General features: G+C 34.7%; 1 protein-coding gene across 4 annotated transcripts in view; it reads right to left on the bottom strand.

Annotated features, from left to right (window-relative positions):
* LRP1B (LDL receptor related protein 1B) overlaps positions 1-24,302 on the bottom strand; it is a 753,798-nt gene that overhangs the window by 110,996 nt on the left and 618,500 nt on the right. For all 4 annotated transcript variants that reach the window (XM_069780765.1, XM_069780767.1, XM_069780768.1 and 1 more), the window contains 10 exons: positions 23,764-23,883; positions 21,728-21,856; positions 20,624-20,746; positions 16,169-16,309; positions 14,839-15,026; positions 13,263-13,446; positions 11,158-11,243; positions 7,486-7,608; positions 3,651-3,832; positions 94-293 (listed from right to left, as the gene is read on the bottom strand). In XM_069780765.1, coding sequence (XP_069636866.1) covers positions 94-293; positions 3,651-3,832; positions 7,486-7,608; positions 11,158-11,243; positions 13,263-13,446; positions 14,839-15,026; positions 16,169-16,309; positions 20,624-20,746; positions 21,728-21,856; positions 23,764-23,883 — 1,476 coding nt within the window. The remainder of the gene's footprint in view (positions 1-93; positions 294-3,650; positions 3,833-7,485; positions 7,609-11,157; positions 11,244-13,262; positions 13,447-14,838; positions 15,027-16,168; positions 16,310-20,623; positions 20,747-21,727; positions 21,857-23,763; positions 23,884-24,302) is intronic.

Here is a 24,302-nt window from a genome sequence, read left to right as displayed (position 1 = left end):
TTTACCTAATTACACATAACATGCAAAGCACCTTCAATTTAAAAATTATCAAAAAGAAAAAAACAAATTAAAAAAAACCAGCTATTGACCAACCTTTATGTCTGTGAGATCCATCCATGTCAGAAAACTCAATATGATTTTCATCAGCCCAATACAGTCTGTGGTTGACATAATCTATTGTAAGAGCCATAGGTCTTGATATCTGTGTTTCTATGACAACTGTTTGACTGGAGCCATCCATACCAACACGGCCAATGTGAGGATACTCACAGCAATCAATCCAGTATAAGTATCTATAAAACAAAATACAACAGCTGCTTTGTTTAGAGATGCAAAAATAATAAGAGTAAATAATTAATTTATTTAGTTGAGCTCAAGAATAAATCAGTAATTATTTGATAATATTTTCATTTTCCAGATAGATATTTGGATTTTTCTAGACCTGTCTGTAAATGAGTGTGCTAAATGTAAAGGGTTTGAATGGGACAGTCCTCATGTTAGATGTGATTTCATCAAATTAATTACGGACCAGTAAAAAATGCATTTAAATTGCTTAGTCTTGATACCTTAGAATTTGAGTACCGCCCAGACTGGACTTCATGAGTCTCATACCCTACAAAAATGGCATCACCACTAAACTTATGACAAATATTGTATTACAGTTCCTTTTTTTTTTTTTTTTTACACATATTACAAAACCTTGTTTTGTTGTTAATAGTAATACGATGCAAAAATCATATCACTTCAGGAAGTACTAGATCGAAAACATTAGAACAGTTTCTCACATGAAAGGCTTAAATGTGGGTAAAGCACTGAGAGAGACTGTTGGAAAGCTGAGTAGCAATTTTCTCCTCAATATGCTATTTAGCCACAATACAGAGCATGTTTTTCAAAAAAAAAGAAGTAGTCTTATTATTTGGTACATGGATGCATGTTGCTAATGTTGTATGCCATTACTTAGAACCTCAGGACAGATCTTTCCAGCTGGGAAAGCTTTTGGACAGGCTTTAAAAACCAGATGCAGCTCACGTTCTTAATAGCCGCTTGGAATGCTATTTGTGTGCAGGAGAAAATGGTGGCCCTAAGAACAGCTACAGGTATCCTACAAAACACAGGTGTAATATGCTGGCACTGAGCCTGCTCCACATAAGCAGTAGAGAAAGGGAACTTTCTCCACTGACTCCAACAGAAAACTTTTCCTTTGGAAACGTATCATTACTATTGTATGGCATCAGCAATACAGTTGATGTAGCATTTCTCGTTTGTGAGAAAAAAACACCTAAGATACAATTAATACTACTTCAAGCAGTAACTCTGAATTTGAAATGCAAACACAGTTTTTATTTCCAGCAGCTTTCATATTAAAATAAACAAAGATATTATTAAAAAAAAAAAAAAAAAGAGCTTGGCCTTGGAAAGCTAAGTCTGTACACATACTGTCCACTGAGCAGAAGCACAATAAAGTTTATTACACCTGTGTATATCTAAACCTTCCTGGATGACTCAGACTCTCTGTACAAACTTTGCAGAGTTGATTTTTGCATACACAGGGAACATATCCTGGATGTCCAGGCAACCACAGACAGATATCATGTATTGGTATCTTGAATACATTTAAGAAATGTCTACATCCTCCCTGCCAAATTTTATGGGGAAGAAAGGGTACAGTCCCAGGAAAATTCAATGCTAGTTCTAAGAATTGGCAGAAAATGGCTTTTCTATTTAAAATAGTAAAGTAGATAGGTTAAACTTCTTAACGAGGAATTACACTGCTTTTCTTTGTTCAGGTGGAGCCCAGACCAACTCAACTATTTTCTCCTGTCACTGACACTTGAGATGATTACTTGAACCTTAGGATTTAGAGATGGAAAAGAATCATTAATTGGCCATGATACTATAGGAGTGTTATAAGACACTACAATAGTTTTATTCATCCAGTTTATGCAAATGTATCCTAATGTTCCACAAAACAGAAAGTATTACATACGGAATCCAGATCTGAAAAGACATAGGGCAAACTTTCCAGAGTCTGTATTTTATTTATTCAGGAACTAGATAATAATTTAAGTATTACTATTCAAAAGTATCATTTTTCTTGAAGATTATATGCAGCATAAATATTTATTTAAGAGAATACATTTGGTTAGAAATTCACCAGGTTTTAATGACTTTCAATTAAATGTACACTGATGTTTTAGTGGGTAGTGTTCATATAGATGATGGTTTACTGGTGAATAGAGAGGCCTCTGTTTACGAGGCATTAACTGCATATTGAGCCATGTAGACCCCGTGACCAGTGGCTGTGGCACTACACATATTGTCACATAAACAGGAAATACCTCAATGTTTTTATGCATTTTCTGTTTCAAGAATATAAAATCTTTCTTCTTCTATCACCTGAATTAGATGCTGGCATGAAGTGGTTAGGTGGTTTATTTGAGTCTAATGGTGGTTTGGTTTTGATCAAATTGAAATGGCTGGAAAGTTTCTCTTTGGAAAAAAAACCCCCACCAACCGAACAGGAAAAAATAAAAAGGGCTTGTATCTCTTGAGGCTGGACAAGTTGACCTTCAGTGGTCCTTTCCAACCTCAACTATTCTGTGATTCTGTGAAAATCAAATACTAAATAAGTTTGTTAATGGAAAGATGATTTCTTCTCTTTCTTGCTTTCTCAAATTCATAGTATTAGGTTAATTTTCTCAAGTACATCAATTTTATGAGAAAAAATATAATCTTTTAAAATTAGAGTATAACTGTGAAAAAAAAGTCCATGGTTCCTATAGCTCTCACACCAGTCAAGAAATCAAAAATGGTGGTGGTGCTCAAAATTGCACTCAGAATACCAGCACAAATTTATATTAATAAATAAATCATAAGTCATGCAATAATTAATAAAATTAGCAATTAACGGTACCAGTTAACAAACTACTTTAACTAGGCAGTTCCCACTTCTTATCGGTGTTGCAATAAATTTTTCAAGCATGTTGATAATTTCAGATTTCTGAAAACTAAAGTTAGAAACTAAGTGTCTTAAAATAAACTCCATGTAGTCTAATAATTAATCAGTCCAGTTATTAGACATGTGTGAAAATTAAAACTTTAATTTAAAAAAGGCAAAAGCTATCTTCAAATTATGCGGGGTTAAACATTGTCACTCTTCGATTAACATGCAAAAACTATCAAAAAAAAGTCTTCAAATATGTGGTAGTTCAATGGCCTAAATTATTTTGGAAACTAGTAAACACAAAAGAGTGCTAACAAGACAGTTCAGTGAATAAATGAAACAAAATGTAAGAATTGTCTTCCATGTAAGATGAACTTTTTGTTATTTAGTAACACACTCCTTAAAAAAAGATAGGGGTATTTTTTGAAATACCTGCTTTCCTCCTACCAAAAGAAAACATTTACAGAGTAGTAAATATAACAAAATATGGTTTAGTACCTGCATTTATCTTTCTATTATACAAATTTTATATGTAATGATGATATAGTAAGCACTGGTAATGCATTTTAGACTACTGATATCCAGTGTAGCTGAAAGTTAAGATAATAAAAAACTAATTAGTATTTCCTATCTTTGTTTTTTATACACATATTTAAATATAAAATTATGATTAAATATGAATTACTGCAAAATGGCTGCTTCATACCCAGCTTGAGGATCTAAGGACAGATCTCTAGGAAACTTCACTCTTTTGCTCACAAGGACGGTAGGGTATAAGCCATTGAGTTTAGACACCTCAATAATTCTCTTTTCAGTATCAGACCAATAGAGATTCTTCCCAATCCAATCGACAGCCAATGCATTGGGAACAGCTGTATTGTGGACTACCTAGAAAAGCAAAAATTACATAAATTATTCATCTAAATACTGGGAAAAGGAACAACAATTCAAGAGTTACTAATACCAAAATACTGAGAAGTTGGATATATGATACAGTCACATACAACATGCGAAAAATAGGTCTTGTTCCCTGTTAAACACTGACACTTCTGAAGTAATGACACTTCTTAAGTAACTAAGAAAACGTGACACTTTCCTTATAGTAAGGGAGAATGGAGAATACCATGGTGTTATATATATATCTCAAATCTCCAACTTCCCTGCATTATGCACTAACTTCTAAGAATTCTGTATCTTTCATTTTTCATCTTAAGTTTCTAATTTTCCTTTTGTTTTAATTAAAAAAAAAAAAAATTTCCCTTTACTGTTCTGTTTATTTTTCACAGAACCGAATGGAGATGAGGCTTCTCCCCCCATAGCGTGCCCTCAAACAAATCTGCTTATTAGCTCACCATTTCTCTCACCAGTCTACATCAGCATATATTTCATTTTAATATCGCAGTAGTGCCTGCCATATGTCATCGTGACAGATAGACCATAAAGGCACTCAACTCAGGCAAAAAAAGATTACCTAGTTGGAAAGTAAATACCGTGGTCTTATTTCCAACATTCATGTGGCAGAAGAAAGAGGAACATTCTAAGAATTAGTTACATTTCAAAAGGACAACATTATTAAGGAATAAACTAAGAGACGGAAGCAATTTACTGACCTACTGGAAAGCCTATGCTCTACTGACAGGGATGTGTTATTCTCAAAGTTTTTGATGACTTGAGTAATTCTGAGACTTGAAGAAATGCCTCTAAATATACACGATTACAAATCTCATCATGATTGTATGATTCGATCTTGCTTGGCTGGGAGTTCTACATGTTAAGTGTTGAGTGACATTTAAATATTCCCAATCATTAGAGTCCAGCTTCTAGGCTTAAAAATTCTATTCCTGATAAGGTCTATTCTGACCTATTCTATTCCTGATTACATCCTGATTAGGTCTGTGCAACTAGAACTTAAGGGGGCGGGGGGAGGGAATCAGAGAGCAGTACTTGAAAATATTTGAGATTTCTTAAGTACTAATAATGGGTTTATTACTGTAGTGTACATTCTAATTTACTGTCATCTTCACCACCAAAAGCATGTGCAATAGAGTATAAACTTTACATGTAAACCTGATTATATATAACTGAATGTGTTATTTTTAATTTTATTTACCATTTGAGGATACCGAAAAGCCTTCAAGACAAGAAGGGATACTGTGAGATAGTTTAAACCAATTTTACAGTTATGAATATGTAAAAGCACCCTTTCAGGTTAGTATGTTATTTATCACCTCATAAAATCTTTTTAGAATTAAAAGCAGGCATGCACCATTTTTTTTTAATACGAATAAAACACTTTATTTTCTAATTCCTTAGCACTACCAGCTTCACTGTTTTATAAATGTGCAATTGCAGCAACTGCTGCACTGCAACATGGGACACTTCACGTAGAAATGGATAGGTCTGCTACACTATCTAGAAGCATCAACCAAAGTAATTAGACTCTCTTTTCTGATGACTTTTCCTTTGGAGAGTCACTTTAAGCTCACTGAGATTACCAGTGTGACATTTAATGTACACAATCCAGCTTACTACAGCATTTTCCAATAACAGATTTCATTTGAATGTACAATACTATGCCTAAACCACGGAGTTAATGTTTGAACACATTTATGTGAAAATTTGTTGCTTCAGTTGCATAAATATCTCCTCCGTGATCAGACGCAGAAGAAGAGTGAGATGTCATCAGGTTTCCCAGAGCAAGAAAGCTAGAGTTGGTATGCTGAAAAGATGCTGTCTTCTAAAAGGGAAATCCTAGCTACTGTATCAAATAGTATCATTTACACTAACAGTATATTTATTCATAGTAAATAGTAAAACAAGAAGTATGAAGGAAATGAAATAAGAAATTCATACTTCAGAGGAAAAGGCTGTCAACCATAAAACCTCTCTTTCGTGACAAATAAAATTTAAAATATTTAAATAGGTTTGCTGGGAAACTAATTATTTGTAAAATCAATTATTAAATATGTGCTATGGTAACCTATTAAAAACTAAGTCAAAGAAACATAAAGTTATCATTTGGCACTGGATAAAAGACAGCTACAATGTATAATTCTTTTGCGCATAATCTTAGCTTTCAGAGGCCAAACCCGGGCCAAGTTTTTCAGTGAAAAAGCCAAACATTCTTATGAAAATTATTTTCACAATTTTTGCTTTGAATTTGGCATCCTATTTGAGTAAAATCTCCATCAACATGACACTCATTCTGTAAATTGCAAAATATTAATGAAGGAAAAAAAGAAATATCCTGCATGCTCCCAACCTAATTTTCTTCTACTGTTTGTTCAAATTTCTGAAACCTTTCCTTGAAAAATGAAAGTATTATTACATCATTAGAAAGCAATAGGCATTTTTTTATACTCTCCCACCTGGCAGTTACAACTTTTTCACTGGGAAAAATTCTTTGTTCTTGAAATAGTTATGATTAGAAAGAAAAACTCTGGGGTCATCCCCAGTCCTGAAAACATTCCCTAAAAATAACAAAATACAGATTCATCCAGAATGGACAAGAAGCTGAATAGGATGCTTTGTAAAATGTTTAAAGGCAATAAATATGATTCAAGTATTTAATGGGTTTTGAACGCTACATTTGCCTGTCTCCTATTTTTTCCAGGAAAAATCTTTGTAGGCACTCACTAGAACTTTTGAGTGCATGCTGGATTTTAGTTTTACCCCAATGGAATTAGAGTGCCATAACTTACACTCACCCGTTTTTTTTTAAGTGCTAAGAACAATTATTTCAGTGTGAAGGATGTAAATAAGGTTCACTGACATCAGTTTCAAACCTTAACCCTCAAAAAGACTAAACTCAGTATGCTCTGAAGATGTATCAGTCCATGGACTAAGCTGCAAATGAAAAATAGAATTATTTTGCCTCTGTATAATTTACTGGTGTACAATGAGGGAACAAAATTCACAGAACATGTTACTGCTCATTTGTTCCATGTTTAAGAGGGTCAGACATAAGAGAATAAGCAAAGAAGAATTCCGTACTGCTTTCACAAATTCTGGAAAAATGTTCCTGTAAATCAACAATTGTGATTAACAGTAGATTTGTGAACTTATTCCACTACAGAAGCAAAACAGGCTGCGCAGAAATAAGAGCGCAGCTGTACCCTGGATTATTCACAGCAAGGACACTGAGGTATTTTCATTATCAGTGCAGTGGACATGAGACAAAACCAAACTGAAGATCACAGAAAATAGTATATGAAGAAATAACACATCAGTGTATTTACACAGCTTACACCTAATTATACCTATTCTTGTTTTGGTATCCTGTAAACCACACTGAACTGCCAATTCAGTCAACTGTCAATTAAGTCATAAGAAATTTAGCTCATAAATACAGTCCTCTGAGTCCCTATCTCTACTTCAAATAAGATACAAATGCAATTAAATTTTACTAGGACTTGCTAGATCATGCTGTGTTTGTAGGCATACACCAAAACCTCACAATCTGGGTTAAAAGCATGAAGAAGCATTTCCCAAAATACTCAAAAAAATTAATTCTAGTAGTGACATTATTAATCCCAAATTACCTTGATGTCACTTCCATTTAAACACATTCTGTTTATGCGACTGCCATTTGGTCTGCTGGAATCAATCCAATAGATGAACTCTTCTCTATAGTCGAAGTCTATTGCAATCACATTGTTCAGCCCCTAAAAACAGAAAAAAAAAGAAAGTCCATTTATTCAAATTTTGACTACAGACTGTCAGCATTCGGAATGCAAAATACATTGCATGTAATATTCAAAATGCTTTATTTTACTGACTGCGTGTTTTTGAAGTACCTCTCTCATTTTTCCATACATTACTTGTGAACAGTCAGAATAAGATAAAAATTGTAACAGAAATAAATATGGTGACAAAGAACTATCTCACTTCAAAAATAGAGATGACCTATGAACCTAAATGAAGGTTCTGCATTTTTCTTTCCTATTATTAAAATGAACTTTAGTAGTAAATACTTTAACTTTTGCTCAATTTCTCTGTTAATTACTACCTTTGGCATTACTTTGGCAAATGATGACATTCATTTTGTAACAATAAAGTCAGAAATAGCATAAAATTTATTATCTTCACTTAATGAAAGCATTTCATTATTAATATAAATTAATCAGGAATTCAAACCTGTGCTGTTCCAAAAAGCATTGATTTTAATTCCTGAATAAGGAGGTTTTAAATTCTTAGATGCTATATTATAGGTACTGTGTACATATATATATGTGTATACACACACACACAGAGGTAGTATATAGATAAAGTGTGAAAGTTAGAGATCCAGCAGGCATCTGGAAGTCTCCTATAGCTCCAGTTACTAAGCCAATACATTGTAAGAAAGAGTGCTGATCAGATCTGAGGTAGTCCTACAGGTTGGAAAGAGCAGTCATATAATAATGGCTTTTCATCCCAAATGGCGATAAGAAAGAAAGGTGCTGCATTCAGATGGGGGCTCTTATTTCCTTATCTGAGAATAGGAAAGCCTTGCCCCATAATCTGCTTATCATTCTGATATGTAGTGAAATCACAATTATTCTTAATACACAAAGATGTTGTTATCAATCAAAAGTGGAGCAGCAGTGGTAAAAAGAACAGATGCAGTCTGCACTCCTTTTAAAACCACAGGATCAGTTAATCAATTCCCTTATCAGCCCAATGACATTCTATTCTCAGGTAGATCAGCAACTTCCCTCATTAATGTCATTCATGGTTGTAGAGGGGATGTGCTGGACTAGCCGACTCTAAAATAAACAACTAAGAACAACAATATTTAATTGTACAGAAAGTGATACACTGCTTATCTGCCAACTACTGCAGTGTAATACTGTAAATCTATCTTTTGATCAAAACATAGAGGAAAAGAGTGATTAGGCTGCGCAAACCACCATTAAAGAAAGCCTGAAACAATACAGTGTTGGAGGACCACTCTCATTTTCAAAAATCCATACACACAGTGTTGTAACAAAACCAACTGCAGCTCTGCCAGTCATAACTGTGCTGCAAAACACTTCTCCTGTCTCTTTTTCTACTATTAGTATAAATGCATCGACAGATAAACCCCCATCCCAAATGTTTAACAAAGGAGACAACAGGTGAATGAATACAAAAGACTACCAAAAATTTGTAACATTCTAGAAATCAAAGTCAGTAATTTGTGAAAAATTAGCCTTATATCTACGTATTCTACAACACTGTAAAAGTTTCTTAAGTATTAAGACTAATAAATAGAATTGACTGCCTGCAAGTCTTGGATGTCAAATGTTTTATTTTGGGTCAGTTTAGTTCCAATATTTATCAGAACATCAACTGGAGGTAAAATTATTTCTGTACATCTGCAATAGAGTTCTCTGTCCAGACGACATCTCCTCTTTGTGATCTACATGTCACGTTTAAGTCCTCCTAGCATAATTCTTTGTCATTTCTCATGTAATCTGCTTTTAGAAGGAATAGGGAAGTTTTCAAATGTCATCAGCTGCATTAGTCTGTCATCTTAAACCTGTGTTTTTGTTTGTTTCTGTTACACACAGCATATGGTACCCTAGGTCGTGATTTGTGTTCCATTGGTGGCCCAATTAATAAAAATCACAAGTAATGAGGAGGAATCTCTCTATCTACTCTGTCTATGGAAACCCTAAGGATTTTGATGACTAGGAGCGAAGGAGATGGAAGGGAAAAAACATACATGAGACACAATTCAAACAGTTGTACTGTTTATGTATATTTGAAGGAAAAAAAAAAGAGAGAGGAAAAAGCTGGCTTGTAGCAACTCAGAGAAGACTGAATGAGCTCCTACTTTCAGCTCCTTTACTCTGAGTTTATACGAACAACCGTTAGAATGGCAAAGCACAGGTCAAATACACAGAGAAAGATGGTTTTGCTCCTTTGCCAGAGCAGCTCTGGTATTTGCCTTTATCTAGTAGATGTGTAAGAAAGAGCTGATCCATCATAACATTACAAGGACAAAAAGATGTCCTTACGAGGAAGACAGCCCACCTGTTCTGCTGGTATAGCTCCCTCTTTTGTTTTCAAATCTGGATGCTTTTAAAAATGCTGTATTTGTAGGATCAAAGGCCAGTAGGTTCAACAGCAGAGGTATTTATTAGACTAGTGAATTAATGTGATATGGAAAACACGGATTCTCTTCAATGGCTGGAGCTACATGGTCTCTAATGTACTGAAGAGGAGTCCATTAAAGTCAAGACTGATGAAGCTCTGAGACCATCTGTCAGCACCAACCATAAAGAAAATTTACTGTTGCTCCCCTCTTTTCACAGGCTTCTATTAATAGATATACCAGCAAAAGAGGAGAGAGGCAGTGAGATGTAAATGAGAGGTAGTCAGAAGGATTTCAGAAGAACAAACAGACTTTAACATAATGCTTGCTATGCTTAAATAAAGTCAATGTTTAATGCAAGATGGTTAATTCTGTAATTACTGTTGGGAAGACCTGAGCACCTCTCTTGTGACATTAAGATGCACAGCTTACGGACACAAGAAGTCACAAAAAGCCTAACGATATTGACTGGCAATAACTGATTTTCTAGTCTTTCTACAATTGATTAATTAGTACTCAAGGAAATAGATGTTTTTATTAAAACATATTTTGGAACTCTTATCTATGGTAAGTAACTACACTTAGGTGAAGCACAGAAGCAGAGCAGAAACTGCTAAAAATGACAGCTCTGTATTTACTGGGTGACTTTCTCTTTTTGTAGGTTTTTTCACTTAAGTTTTTTTTTTCCCCTGTTATAATTTAAAGTAATTATTAAAAAAAATAGATTTAGCCAAAGATATAAGTTCATGTATTGTAATACTGTAAATCTTAGAATTGTTTCTCTAAATCAAAAAAAAAGATTTGGATTATGACAGTAAGTAGCCCAAATAATATATGGCCAAATAGTTTTTTGGAGCTTTTTTTTGGAAAACTGAAATATATAAATTGTGCAAAACGTATTGTGATGGAAGAGGATCACAAATAACAATTTTTTTAGTACTTCAGAATGACTGACAAAACAACTGCCTGAGCCTTAATCATGTCAAATTCAGATAAAATAGTCAATTTAAAATATTACAAAAACTCTGAAGATACTGCAGTTGTTCTATGGTGCATACAATGCCAATTGTAGGATGATGTTTCTGTCAGTTGCACGCTTCAGAAAAGAATAAAAGTATTGAGTTAAACTTAGAGCATGGTACTATGATTATACCTGTTTCAACAAAGTGTAGTTGGATCCATCAGTGCTAATTTTTCTTATTTCATGATGATCAGCCAGAATTAAGAAAGGTTCCTCATCTAAACCCCGGGAGAAAGAATATATTAGACTAGCTTTTACGTTAATTTATGGAAAATCAGGAATACAATGCTGAAATACAGATGGTTTGAAAAATAAATGTTACATGCTCTGATCAATGTTATGGATGAAAGAAATATTTAAAACATTCAAATGTTCCAAGAAAGATCAATGATGCAGTATAAAAATGAACAAAGCAATCAATTAGTATATCTTTCAATGTAATTTATTTTTTTTGCCTTTGCAATATGGGAACCATACTGTATTTTATCCTAATTTAATGTCAGAGATTAAATTTGAAATATATTTCATACCACTTGTTTTAATTTCAACATTCACTTTCAAATTATCACTAAGACTACTATTTGTTATGGTTGCAAACCAAGCATGTTTTGACCATTGCTTTTTGAGATTTCAATAATCTGAACAGTATAGACATAATGAAAGAGCTATTTGGACAAAACTTGATTCTCTAATTCTGAACTGAAGCCAGATTTGGCTTTTTTACCCCTGGTATTCTAGTTTATCAAAAAATATTCCTTCAGATACCCATTCATGCTACCACTTACTTTGAAACATCTCTGACACTGACGTACACAATAGCAAAAATTAAAAAAGCTGTCTTTATTTTAGCTCTATTAATAGAGATCTCAGCTAAAATAAAAAAATAATTACTACTAATAATTAAAAATATATTAAAGGCTTGTATTTATTGCTCATATGTTCTGGAATGTAATGTGTTGTCCAGCCTACTCTGCTCTTGTACTGAATACATTGTACCACCTTGCTTGCATTTTATGTTCAACTCTTAGGACATTCTCCTGTTCTTAAATGATCCAAGGCACCATCCTCAGCACTGACTGTTAGTGCTTTGTGGAGAATGGCTGTCATGCTCTGCTCTGTTGTAGAGTTCAAGGCAATTTATGCAAGAAATCAGCATTAGGCCAAACATTCGCAGGTTGGCACTTCCCCGCAGCACAACCATCCTTGCCACAGCACAAACAGCTTTGTCATGATCACTTTTGAAGTTTGATATATTACAACTCCAATAAACCTTACTATGATGTGTTCCAGCTGCCCTTCTTGTTTGAGTGATCTATGGCTTCTAAATGTATGAGTGGCTTGCAAGATGTGAGATAGCAGTAAAGCAAAAAAAACAAATACTGTATTTCTGCCCTCTCCTGTGTTTCCTCTGATTACTCAGGGAAGCACCTGAGACAGGAGTATGAGGCAGACAGAGGTTCCAGTCTTCTTGTCACTTAGAAAGAAAATTGAAGTTTTTTGATATTTAAAAACAAAACACAAACAACTTTGTGCAAGACTGGAATAAGAAGTCTGCTCAAGACAAAGATTGCCTGCACTATGAAGGAAATCCAGCAGAACACAGTAATGGGCTTTTTGTTTCTTTCCTGTTGACATTTGTTCTTCCTTTCACTGATCTAGCGAATCCCACTCACTGAAGCACATAAAAATAACATCAGTGGCATAGACAGAGGGGTGAGGAAATAACCAATGTTCTTATATCTTGAACTTCACTGTGTATGATGTATAAGACTGGAGGATTTCATATGCTATAAGAATAGCAGATTTTGGAATTTCTATTATTTTTTCCTGTTCTTCTTTTTCATACCAGGAAGCTTGAAGTACATTCTAATATTCTAAAGTTGATGAAATAAAACAGCAGAAGTCTTTTAAACAATTATCAAAAACATACTATTACCATAAATAGAATTAAGTGATGTATTTTAACTTTCCTAATACTTTTTCTAATAAAGTTACTAATTCAAAGTTTCATAATCCACTGCAACTATTCACTACAAACGATTTGAGCACAGTACATACTAAAAATAGAACTTATTATTACATTCAGACATTGAATCACATTCCTGTTGTTTACTGAAGAGGTAGTGTGCTTCAAAGTAACTCTGTTTATCTTGCCTAAAAGAGTAACAGACCATGGGGCTAAGGTATTTCACAAATTATTTTGGATACAGCTGTGGATTAAAAAGAAAAAGTGATACCTGAAAGGGATTTGCAGCCATTTAGGTTATCAGGCTGTATTTCATACCCCTCTGCACACAAGCATTTGTAGGTTCCATATGTATTGATGCACTGCTGGCTACAGGGAAATCCAGATGAACATTCATCAATATCTATACATGTTTTGCCATCATCCTTCAGCAGGAACCCAGGCCAGCATTTGCACTGAGAAAGAAAAACAAATACATTAATTTTGAATTACTCTTTGATTCTGTTTGTTATCTTACGTACATCTGAATGTGTTAGCATCATAAACTTTGTCATGCAGTCTCATTTTTTCAAGTAACATCTTAATTACGTTGCTGTTTATACTGTTTACAGACAGACATACCTACATTTCTTTTCAACTATTGCTGGTGTGATCCTAAGTACCATTCCCTCCCAAATAACCCTGTAGAATGAGTAATTATTCTTTCTTCTTTAACTGAAGAAAAAGTAAAACACACCTTTTCAAAAATATGGAAAGGATTCTTCCATGAAAATAATGATGGATGGACCCTTTGGAGTTCTTTATTTTCAAGTACACATGTGCTTTTTGGTAAAGATATACAGTTTTTAACAGTTTTTCTTGAAGCATTGATAACATCTAGTATTTTGTGTAACCAATACAATAATGTGATCGAGAACCCTTGCAGCTGATTTTTATTGGAGTCTGATGATCACTGTGGAAAGCTTATCACGTGCAATGTGCATGATACGAAATACACCTGGGCAGAGGGCTTCTGAAATAGGGGGATAGTTTCATCAACGGAAAACTTTGTATCATGTTCTCTCCTATATTCTTTGCTGTACCCAACCTAGTCTCCAGCTAGTCTCCAGCTCTCTAGTCTATGGCTTCTCAACTAGGACACTGTTTCAGAGGTTTGAATTACCTTTAGAGCTAAGCCACGATGGACAGATTTTATTTAGTTCTCAGTGGGTCAATATTCTATTAAAAAGATGAAACGTTTGGGGGTGCAGTTAGGGTTACTTCAGAGTTAAAACCCTGAAAACATCTCTTTTCTGTTCTCAGCTTCTATTTGCAGGTTAGTGCAGGCAGTGGCCAGGGTTTACATAATGCCCAAGAAGTATTCCTCTCTACGTCTCAAGGCCAAAGAGCAGGTTCAGGTGATTTAGAAAACACCATCACATGCAGACAACTAATAGCTTTACTATGCAACTAAGGTGATTATACTTTGTTTAAATATTTCTGTAAGTCTCTGACTTGGAAAAAAATCTGGAGAAAACTGCTATTCCTGCTATTCACTCCTACGTGTTTTCCTTTTTCACAACTGATTTTTCAGTGCTCTGTATACATCAGTATGATCTGTTGTATTTAAAGCATTTTATGTTCTTTTCCATAGGTTTAAAGTATGCACTGTACTGGGTTTTTTTTTTATACATTTGGCAATCGTTTGCTTACTGGAAATAAAAATTTGAATGTTCTCGCTATGGTAGGTAAGATACTTCATTACAAGGAAGTACAACATGCTGGAGTTTTATTATAAACACCTAGTAGTTAAGAAACAGTTAATTAAGAATTTGCATTATATTACATCACATTTTGTAATTATTCACCTTGTATCCAACAAGAAGATCCTGACAATCTTGAGAACAGCCGCTAACTTTCTTACTGAGGCATTCATTTATGTGGCAGCTTTTCTCATCAGATCCATCACTACAATCTTCTTTGTCATCACAAACATCCCTTTGAGGAATACACTTGCCATTTTTGCACATAAAGAAAGAGCTGTTACATGACTGCTCTGGAAAACAAAAAAGAGAACACAACTTGGTGTGGTCTATTAGTATTTAGAAAGAATTTTCTCATGGATCAGCTGTAATGTGTGCATGTGAGATGAAACAATTGTGTAAAAACTGAATATTCATTTCTTACTGAGAGTATTATAATACCTTTTTACTTTCCAGTGTCTTTAAAGGTTATTCCTCTCCTGGAAAATGTATGAATACTTCAACTTATTACTCCCTCCTACACATTTGTTTTTATATAATTGAGAACACTCTCCATTATCTCTGCACAAAATATAGTTCTACAGTTTACAAAACTTAAAAAGCGGGGCTTCTCTCCCCTGTGAATGCTGAGGTGTTTAGTAACATGACTGACTGAATTCTGATGCATTCCTTATCTGAGAACACGCGTCGATGTTTTTTCCCTGTTTGGCAAAACTTGAATATGTTTTTTTCTGCTACATTCAGGTTCTTCAAATCAGACTTAGAACACTTAAATATACAGCAGGTATGTTGCCTGACCTCAAAGCAAATGAGTGATTTCCATCAAAATTGGTATAAAGGACTGGGCTACTGTGCAATAAAGTCATAAGATCTAGACAGAAGAATTGGTCTTTCAAAAAGCCACAGAAGAGAATATCATACGCAGACCAGGATTCATTTACTTCTCAAAAGCCAGTCAGACCTCAGCAAACTTATTTATGTCAGCAGAAATTATCAATAAATCCAATCACATTTGGTCAGTAATTTACTAATAAAAATAAGCAGTGTTTATTACTTTATACAACAACTTTACATCCCCTTTTGTATGATCTACTTCTGTGTGATGAGTATATCAGATATAGCAAACATTTTCAGGGCAAGCTAGAAACTTTGGCAATTATCACATTAATATCATCTTATTTTAGCACTAACAGAAATTATGCATTAAGGAACTAGCAGCCATCTTATGCCATAAGAACTGGTGGCTTCAACATTGCGAATTGATGTTTTGGATGCTGAGGACTGAAAACACATTCTCCTTGCAAGGCATAAGGAATATCACCATGAAGGCACTGGAGATTTAAGCTACGAGGTTTTACATTTGCCTATCTACAATCCTAAACCTTTGCTTTCCAAAAAGAAAGGACACACGTTATTAAAAAAATTAAATATGAACCTGAACTTTTGCATTTTGTGTTTATAGGTGCTTCATCAGAATGGTCTGGGCAGTCAAAATCACCATCACATTGCCACTGGGAATTTAACAGGCATCTTCCATCAGCACAAGTGAACTCTCCAGGACGACAGTGACGATACCCTAGAAATACAGCAATCAATGACTTCATACTTCGTTTCATACTTTCGACACAAAATTTTGTGTATACAGGGCAATGTAAGTAAAAGTATCTTTTGTTCTGAAAGGAGATAAAAAGCATTATATGCTTATACACAAGTGTCTACCAACAGAGAGAGAAATCAAATGTCTCTTATGCAGCACAGTATAGTCATGAAACAATTCCCACATATGTAAAACATATTTATGCAGCTCTCAATCATAAATACACTTTCTCTTAGGTGTAATTTAACTTTTTGCTATTATGATGAAATGGCTTTCTAACAGACATTTTAGAAATTACTATACCCAGCAAATATTTCTGCGATATGCTTACTACTATATGCTTTCCCTTTAAAAGATGCAGAACACTAATCATTTTAACCACACTAAACATGCATTTTCTAAGATGGCCACAAAATCAATACATATAAAATGTATACATTTTCAATGTTAAAGTGGATTTCTAACAGAAAATTATAATATATAATGAAGTAAAGAAACTACAGACAGGCACTTGCTTTTCAGAACACAGCTGTTTAACCTGGAGTTCAAAACCAACAAAGCAGTAGAAAAATTTAGAAAAGTCAGCACAAATTTGGTTTTTTCTATTCAATTTTGAAACATGAAAGTTGAAAAATTCCAAGAGGGAAAATCACCTTCTATTTGTTGTAAGATTCATTACACTAAACCAACTACTAAAAAAAATATGTTCCTGTTTGGAAAAGAGAAATGTAACTTTTCCTGTATTCTATGTGTATAAATTCCACCTCAAATAATCTGTAGTCCTTTAAAAGAGCCTTGAAAGCAATCCTTGATTTAGTTTAAAACTCAAGAAAATGTATGAAGAAAATATGGTCATAAAGTAAGAATTACGTAGGAACACTCATTCTGACCATGAAGAATGATTTTGCAACTGTTTTGAAGAAAATCCAAATCATGCTGAATTATGTTTAACATTCTTTTCTCTTGAAAAAAATGCAGATTTTAAGCTCAATAAATTTGATTTTTCCAAGAAATATATCCAAATTATAGTAACCACTGAAGCTGTGAACATCTGAAATGAGCGCTGATAACTTTCTACTGTCTAGAAGTAGAAAGTTAATATTAGTTTTTTTCTGATTACTGTATTTTCTGCTATCTAGTAGAGCTTTTTTTTCTGACAGCAGATGGAGGCATAACATTTGACTGTCTGGGATGAGATATCCATCTACATCAAGAGCTTTAAACCGCTTGTATATCTTTAGTTATCATTTAGAGATATGTTAATGTACTATTTTCAAAATGCAATATGTTATTGCATCAATTACATACATTACTTGGAATTCAAATAATTCTGTGGTCTTGTGAAGAAGTTCTTTTCCCTCTTTTTTTTACATAAATCATGCTTGAAAGAAGACAGGCTGGCTTGATATGGAAAAAAGGTTAAATTTTTTGTTTGTCTGAGACATCTTTGAGTGCAAGATTTTACAGATCAACAGCTTTACCTCATGTCTGCAGCATTTCACAAGCATGTCATCATCAGAAAGGTCATTACAAATGTGCAGAACAAGGGCTTCTGCTTAATATTGCCTCTGCTCTGGATGACAGGACATAAAGAAGCTGGAAACTGAAACCAGAAAATCCTTCCTATTCCTGTATTTGTCTTTTGATGAGCCACATAAACAAAGTATTTAATCTTCTTGATGAAATTTCATATTCATGAATAGAGTTCCTAATTTTAATTTTTTTTTTTATTTTTAAGAACATAAGAAATACCTTATAGGATGAGATAGTGGCTCATGTAGCTGAGTATTTTGTCTCTTATAGCAGCAATAGGAGCTGCAGTTTAGGAAGAATGTATTTTGTTCTCATGCTATCCCCAGCATGAATTGTTGCTATTTTTCCTTTACAAGTAATTAATTATTAAGATTTCATTAAAAAGACAGAATCATACAATGGAATCAAAACTTGTATCAAAGAAATTTTCAAGAATTAGAATGATTGTGAACTTTTAAAATCTGTTTAGATGCAAATTCTGATACAAGTAAAAACTGGTTACTCCCATCACCAGTTCAATTTTTATATTATATCTGAATAATACTCTAGAAAAAAAACAGAAAATAGACTTTTCAATGATACAGATGGAAAAAAAAAATCTAGATTTTTAAATGGATTTCCTTAATACAGCTTTTAGGAATGTATTTCAAACCAAATTTCATCCCATTCAGTAGACTGGCTGCTGAAGAGTATCTCTGAAGAGTAGAGTATCTCTTTTTTGAATATCAAGACGCAAAGCTCTAGCTCTGGAACCTAATAGAGCTATGATCAGGCTACCTAGTTTGCAGTCAAATCAGAAGTCACAAGTTTAAAATCTTGGTGAATTAGGTGGTTTATTTTTACATCCTGATAACACCTTAAAAAGTGTGATTTGGAATTTGATTCCTATTCTCTCTGAGTAGTTCCCTTTCTCATAAAAGAATGTAACCCTTTCCTAAAATTACATTATAATGAGTTTACCATACTAGTCACACACTAAGGTGTGTATTTGATTGCCAGCTAACAGAAAATTGCATTGGAGCAGTGTAACACATAACAAATGTTGCTATAGATTTCAGTTTACAGAGTAGAAATTAAATAGAGCCAGTGCCTAAAGGCAGGTCCATACTACAATTAGATCAGGAGTTTGTACCTCCTCTGCTTCTGTTGCCATTTCCTCCTTCTGTCTATTTCCAAAAGTTTGTCAAACTATCACTATTTATTTGTCAGTATTTTAAGGGACCGTGTGTGTATATGATGCTATAGAAAACAAATGAAATACACCAGCAAGAAATTATAAGCATGCAGAAAAAAATGCATCTATTTCCAAAGTTTGTGACTGTTTAGTTCTAAATACTTATTTAGGAATTGAAGACTGCTTCCAAGTAAAATCTGATCAGAAAGGTTCTCCTACTCCCTCACCATTCAACTTGATCACATAGTGCTAAATAGAGGAACAAACCCCACATGAATCATTTCTATAGAGAGTTCTGGCATGCATCACCTATTAGTGACAGAGGAAATAGTTTACAGTTTCATTAACATGCGGGTCCACTCTCACGGCCTCATTTTAGCAAAAGGGCCTAGATCACCACGTCTGTTAAGAGAGCAACGCGAGTAGAAGCGCACGTGCTTTGAACGTGGTGGGGTGGGTACACCTAGTGGAGCTACAGCCCTCTGTGGATTAGTGGGCACGCGTGCTAGCAACCCCGTGTCCTGCGCCGGGGCAGAAGGCACGCAGAACTCTGCTCTGTGTCTGTCCGCGTGCTCAGAACTTTTGGGGATGAATTATAAAATGGTGTTTAAAGATGCGTAAGATCTATCAACATTTTGCAGGTGTGGTTTACCCACTGTGTTGCTGCTCTTGATACTGAATGTTCACCAATTGCCAATTAGTTATCTGTCATTAATAAACCAATAACCTGCTTTGATCCCGATTTGGTTCAAACTACACGAACTACGCAGTTTTTCCCTACAACAGCTTATTGTCACAAACTGCTCCTTTCAAAACACCATGGAGTTTACGTAAGTGAAAAGCAAATGGAGTTTGCTAGGAAAGGCATATTTGTTCCCCTCTTTCTTCAAGATTCCAGCAGCCTACGCTGGCAAGCGGTGTGGCGCAGTAAGGGAAGAACAGCAGGATGAAACAGCTGGTAATGAGAACCCCATATCCACACTAGATGCATTTCAGGATTTTACTTCACACTAGCTCTCTTCTGCTCTTGTGGACTTCATGCCCACTACTGGCTGAAGTATACCAACTGGCTCAGCTTCAGAGGTTTTTGATGGTTTTCTCCTGTCAGTTCACTTGCTTCAGCACTGCTCCATGTGAGCCAAAACACAGTATGTGGGGTGAGCGGGAGATTTGTTTCAAAGGTACTCTCCTGATCTGACCTATCTAATGTTGATGCGGCAGGAATAGCTGTTGCCTCTTAAATACCAGCCTACTTCTGGTGAGCATAGAGAGAGAAAGGACAATTTGGTGACTGCCCAGTTCATCACAGGAGCAGATTTTTTCCATATCATATACAGTTCTAAGCGATACTGATGAAATCTGTTCTTTATGTTACCAGCAAACAAGTAAGTTCTTATTTGCAACATTACATTATTTTCCTAAAATGTTCCATTACATGTTCAACTCAAACTTTACATGAAAAATTTCACTAAATGCGAATACCAAACATGCTTTTTCAGTAGTGACTTAAAGTAACAGACCTTGCAGAAGGCCTTACAGTTAACAGTCTGAAATTTTTCTGTTTACTCTACTTTTGTTATACTTGCCACATTCCAGAGATTCATCTGATCCATCTCCACAGTCATCATCATGGTCACATACAAACTGTTTGGGAATGCAGACTTTGTTATGGCACATGAAAGCATTCTCATCACAGGTGTTATTAGGAGCTAAGGAAAATACAGTACATAAAAATAAATGAAACTGAGAACAGTAAGATATACAGCCATTTTCTAACAGAAAGATGAAACAAGAATTAGTTAGTCTGAGTGGTTTCAATGGAAATAACCATAACTTTTGAGTCATACAAAGAACACCACACAATTCAATAGCAGAAGAAGTTACTCGTCACCACAAAGATAGCTAAAGAAGTCAGGATAGCTAAAATCTCATGTAATGCAAGACAGAAAGGGTTCAGAAGTTGGTGCTGCCTACAACTAACCTAAGGTCTGCCTCTGAGGAATAGAACATTTGGGTAGTACAGGTGTCCTTCCTGTGTTACTCTGCTTCTGAACGAAAGCTCTTTAAAATCCATAAAACTCAAAATATAACTCAGCATAGAAATGGTGATAGAATATACATTCAGTGGAGAGAACATATGTCAATATTTTTAACCTATACCATTTTTATATACATTAATAAAACAAAACCCCTAATGAAACTACTACTGAACTCCTGGCACTTTTAATAGAAATGTTTTTCAGAAGACTGGAAATAATAGTTTATAGGGCAAGAGATGTCAAGATCTGAACAATTAGCCAGAATAAATTGGAGACAGAACTGTATCTCCCTTTTTGATGCACAACCTCCCTGACATGCAGCAGCATTTTCCTCAGGAAGAGCAATAAAACTGCATAGTCGATAATGTGCTAATTTTCATTAGTAAACATGCTGTATAATGTCTATGACGTGACACACATACTGATCTTCAGCTGGTGTGCCTCAGTATGTATTAACAAAGCCTGAAGATGGTAGGCTGATTAAAATGTTGAAGAAAACTGTATGTATGCTCACATGTGGTTCATCAATCTTTACTAACAATCTTGACAGTATGAGGGTTATGATACTACAGACACAAACAGCATCTGGATATTGTAAAGGCAAAAGCACCAAGAAAAGAAACGCTATACATTTTTAACAAGCAAACATACCACAGCCTGCTGTCGACAGTTCATCACTCCCGTTAGGACAGTCTCTTTCACCATCACAGAGCCAGTGTTGGGGAACACAGGCATGGGAGCCTAAGCAACTGAACGTATCTGCTGCACAGGTCACTGAACCTGAAAAACCATTACATGTGAGTCTTGAACACGTTCTAACTGATAGTTTTTTTAAAGTAATGGGTAATGACTGAGTAAGGGGGTTTTATTTTAAAATAAAACTCAAAGAAGATTTTGATCTGCACAGTGTGACAGACATACTGGCTAAGACTGTTTTTTACAGTAAATTTGACTATCTGCTATTTCTTCTATTCTTTTTGTTTATTCAGTCTCTTAATTTTCTGCAAGGGAATTTAGTTTACCATACTTCATGAAAACTATCCAGCAGAATAACTTTTCAAACCAATTGGGGTCTTTAAGTTTGACTGCATGTTGGGACTGACTGAACAAAGGAACTAATTATGTAACCTGTATAATCCTCGCATCACTAGAGTCTATACACTATACTCTATACCAGGAGGCTAAACTTGCATGAGTCAGCCCCATGTAGAAGAGAACAGTGTGTACCAAGTAGAGTAGTGGTGGGAGTAAGAAAATATCTGACAGTTCTAATGTGAATAACTCAACATATTTTTTATTTGACTTTTTTTTTTTTTTTAAACAGACTTTCCTCCAGATAAGAATATTACAGAATCCTATGATTAATTTACTCTGTTTGGAAGTAAACTTTTGCGCAAACCATCACTTAATGTATTCTCTTATATAAGTTAAATATAATTAATGGAAAAAAGAAAAAAAAAAGGTATGTTGTAGTGACACTTTGCAATTTGCTGGCCTTTGTTTTCCTCTCCCTTTTTCTATTTTCTGCTCTAAGCTTCCTATTAAGCTTCAGGCCTTGATGTTTCTTAGGGTTTCACACTGTTCTATAGCAGTCCCAGACAAGGTTCTTGTCTTCTCATTTCACACCTTCTCCTTTCCCTGGGGGAGAGAGGCAGAGAGAAATCTTCCCTTTCAAACAAACATTGCCTCCAACTCCCCAGTCCTCAGCATGACCTGAATACCGTGAAGAAATGTATTGTGGATGGATGTCAGCGTGAAGTTAATGTAGTAATTAAGTCATATTTTGCCATATTAGAACAGTATAATTTCCATCTTTGTCCTTTTAATTTGTTGGCATTTCTACATCTGTGTTTGATTAAGAAACTACATTAGCAACCCACAACCCTGAACATAAGCTGAAGAGATTTCTTCTCTGTCTACTTAACACCTCCAGTAATGTTACCAACAATATTTTTACTGTGGTATCACACATAAAATATGGAATAAAATAGTCTTTGTTGAATGGATTTAAGTAAGAGGATTTTTGAAACAAATATTTAAGAGTTAAAAGTTGAAATTTTAAAAAGAAAACGTTAAAATACAGCATAGATAAGGATGGAACCAATGTAGAAAATATCCTGAAATCGTGACAGTATGACTTGACACAACGTGCTTTTCTTTTGAAAAGAATTCACTAACACATTTCCAGTCAACTGAACTCCAGAATGAAAGTAAAATTTTCAATTCCTTATGCAATTTGGAAGGTTTGGGAATTTGAAAGGAACATTACGCAATAATGCTTATGATTGAATATACAGAAATGTAAAGGGAATAGGAGAAAGAGATAGAAAAAAACCCCCGAAACAAACAACTTTAGAGTCTTCAAGCACCTACCACTGAAGTATAAAATGTAAATAGTGATACAGGGGGTTTACCTAAAGGATGGGAATTGGAGAGAAGTTTGGTTCTGCTTTAGCTCATGCTGGTGTCCCATTCATGTCCTCACTGACAGACTACACACAAATCATCCAGTCCCCATAAAAAGGTATCTAGCTGCTAGTTGAGGATATCCTCTAATACTCTATCCTTAAAGCGCGTGCTCTTTGGAGTTGCTGTCCTTGCTCCCTTTCCACCACCTTCTTTGATCACTTGGTCTCCTTCAGTATGCATGATCCAACACAATACAGAACTAAAATTACTCTACTTACCACAAATAGCATCACTCTCATCCAAACCATCTCCACAGTCATCCTCACCATCACAAGTCCATTGCTTAGAGATGCATTTGTTTGCAGAGCAAGCAAACTGATTCCATGAACAAGATGAATCTAGGAATGACACCAGCCACTGCATTTGTTAGGTTCACAACAGCACTGCACTCCCGGTGTTTGCTAGCACAGTTTAGGAATCTACACACTGCTCCTTTCTGTCCTCCCAATTTTAGCGTATTAAAATACTCAAACACAGTATAATCCTAATCCTGGTATTCAGGATGTTACCAGTTTGTGTAAGAGTTTGCATTCACCAATACATTTCTAAAAATAAATAAATAGGCAAATATATAAATAAATAGTAAAACATTCAAAACACATTCTAATATTTTTAAACATTTTGTTAGTGGGATGAGGACAAACACTTTAAAAACATAAGTCTGGTTAGTTATAATATCCATGTAAAATACACAATAGTGAACTGCTTTATTCTGGTAGCAGGGCAGAGACGGCACCGTCCAAATTTTCCAACACAG

This window comes from Haliaeetus albicilla, chromosome 4 (genome assembly GCF_947461875.1).
Source record: "Haliaeetus albicilla chromosome 4, bHalAlb1.1, whole genome shotgun sequence".
Taxonomy (NCBI): domain Eukaryota; kingdom Metazoa; phylum Chordata; class Aves; order Accipitriformes; family Accipitridae; genus Haliaeetus; species Haliaeetus albicilla.
The sequence above is the reverse complement of the archived record's forward strand: the minus strand, read 5'-3'. Positions and strand labels throughout refer to the sequence as shown.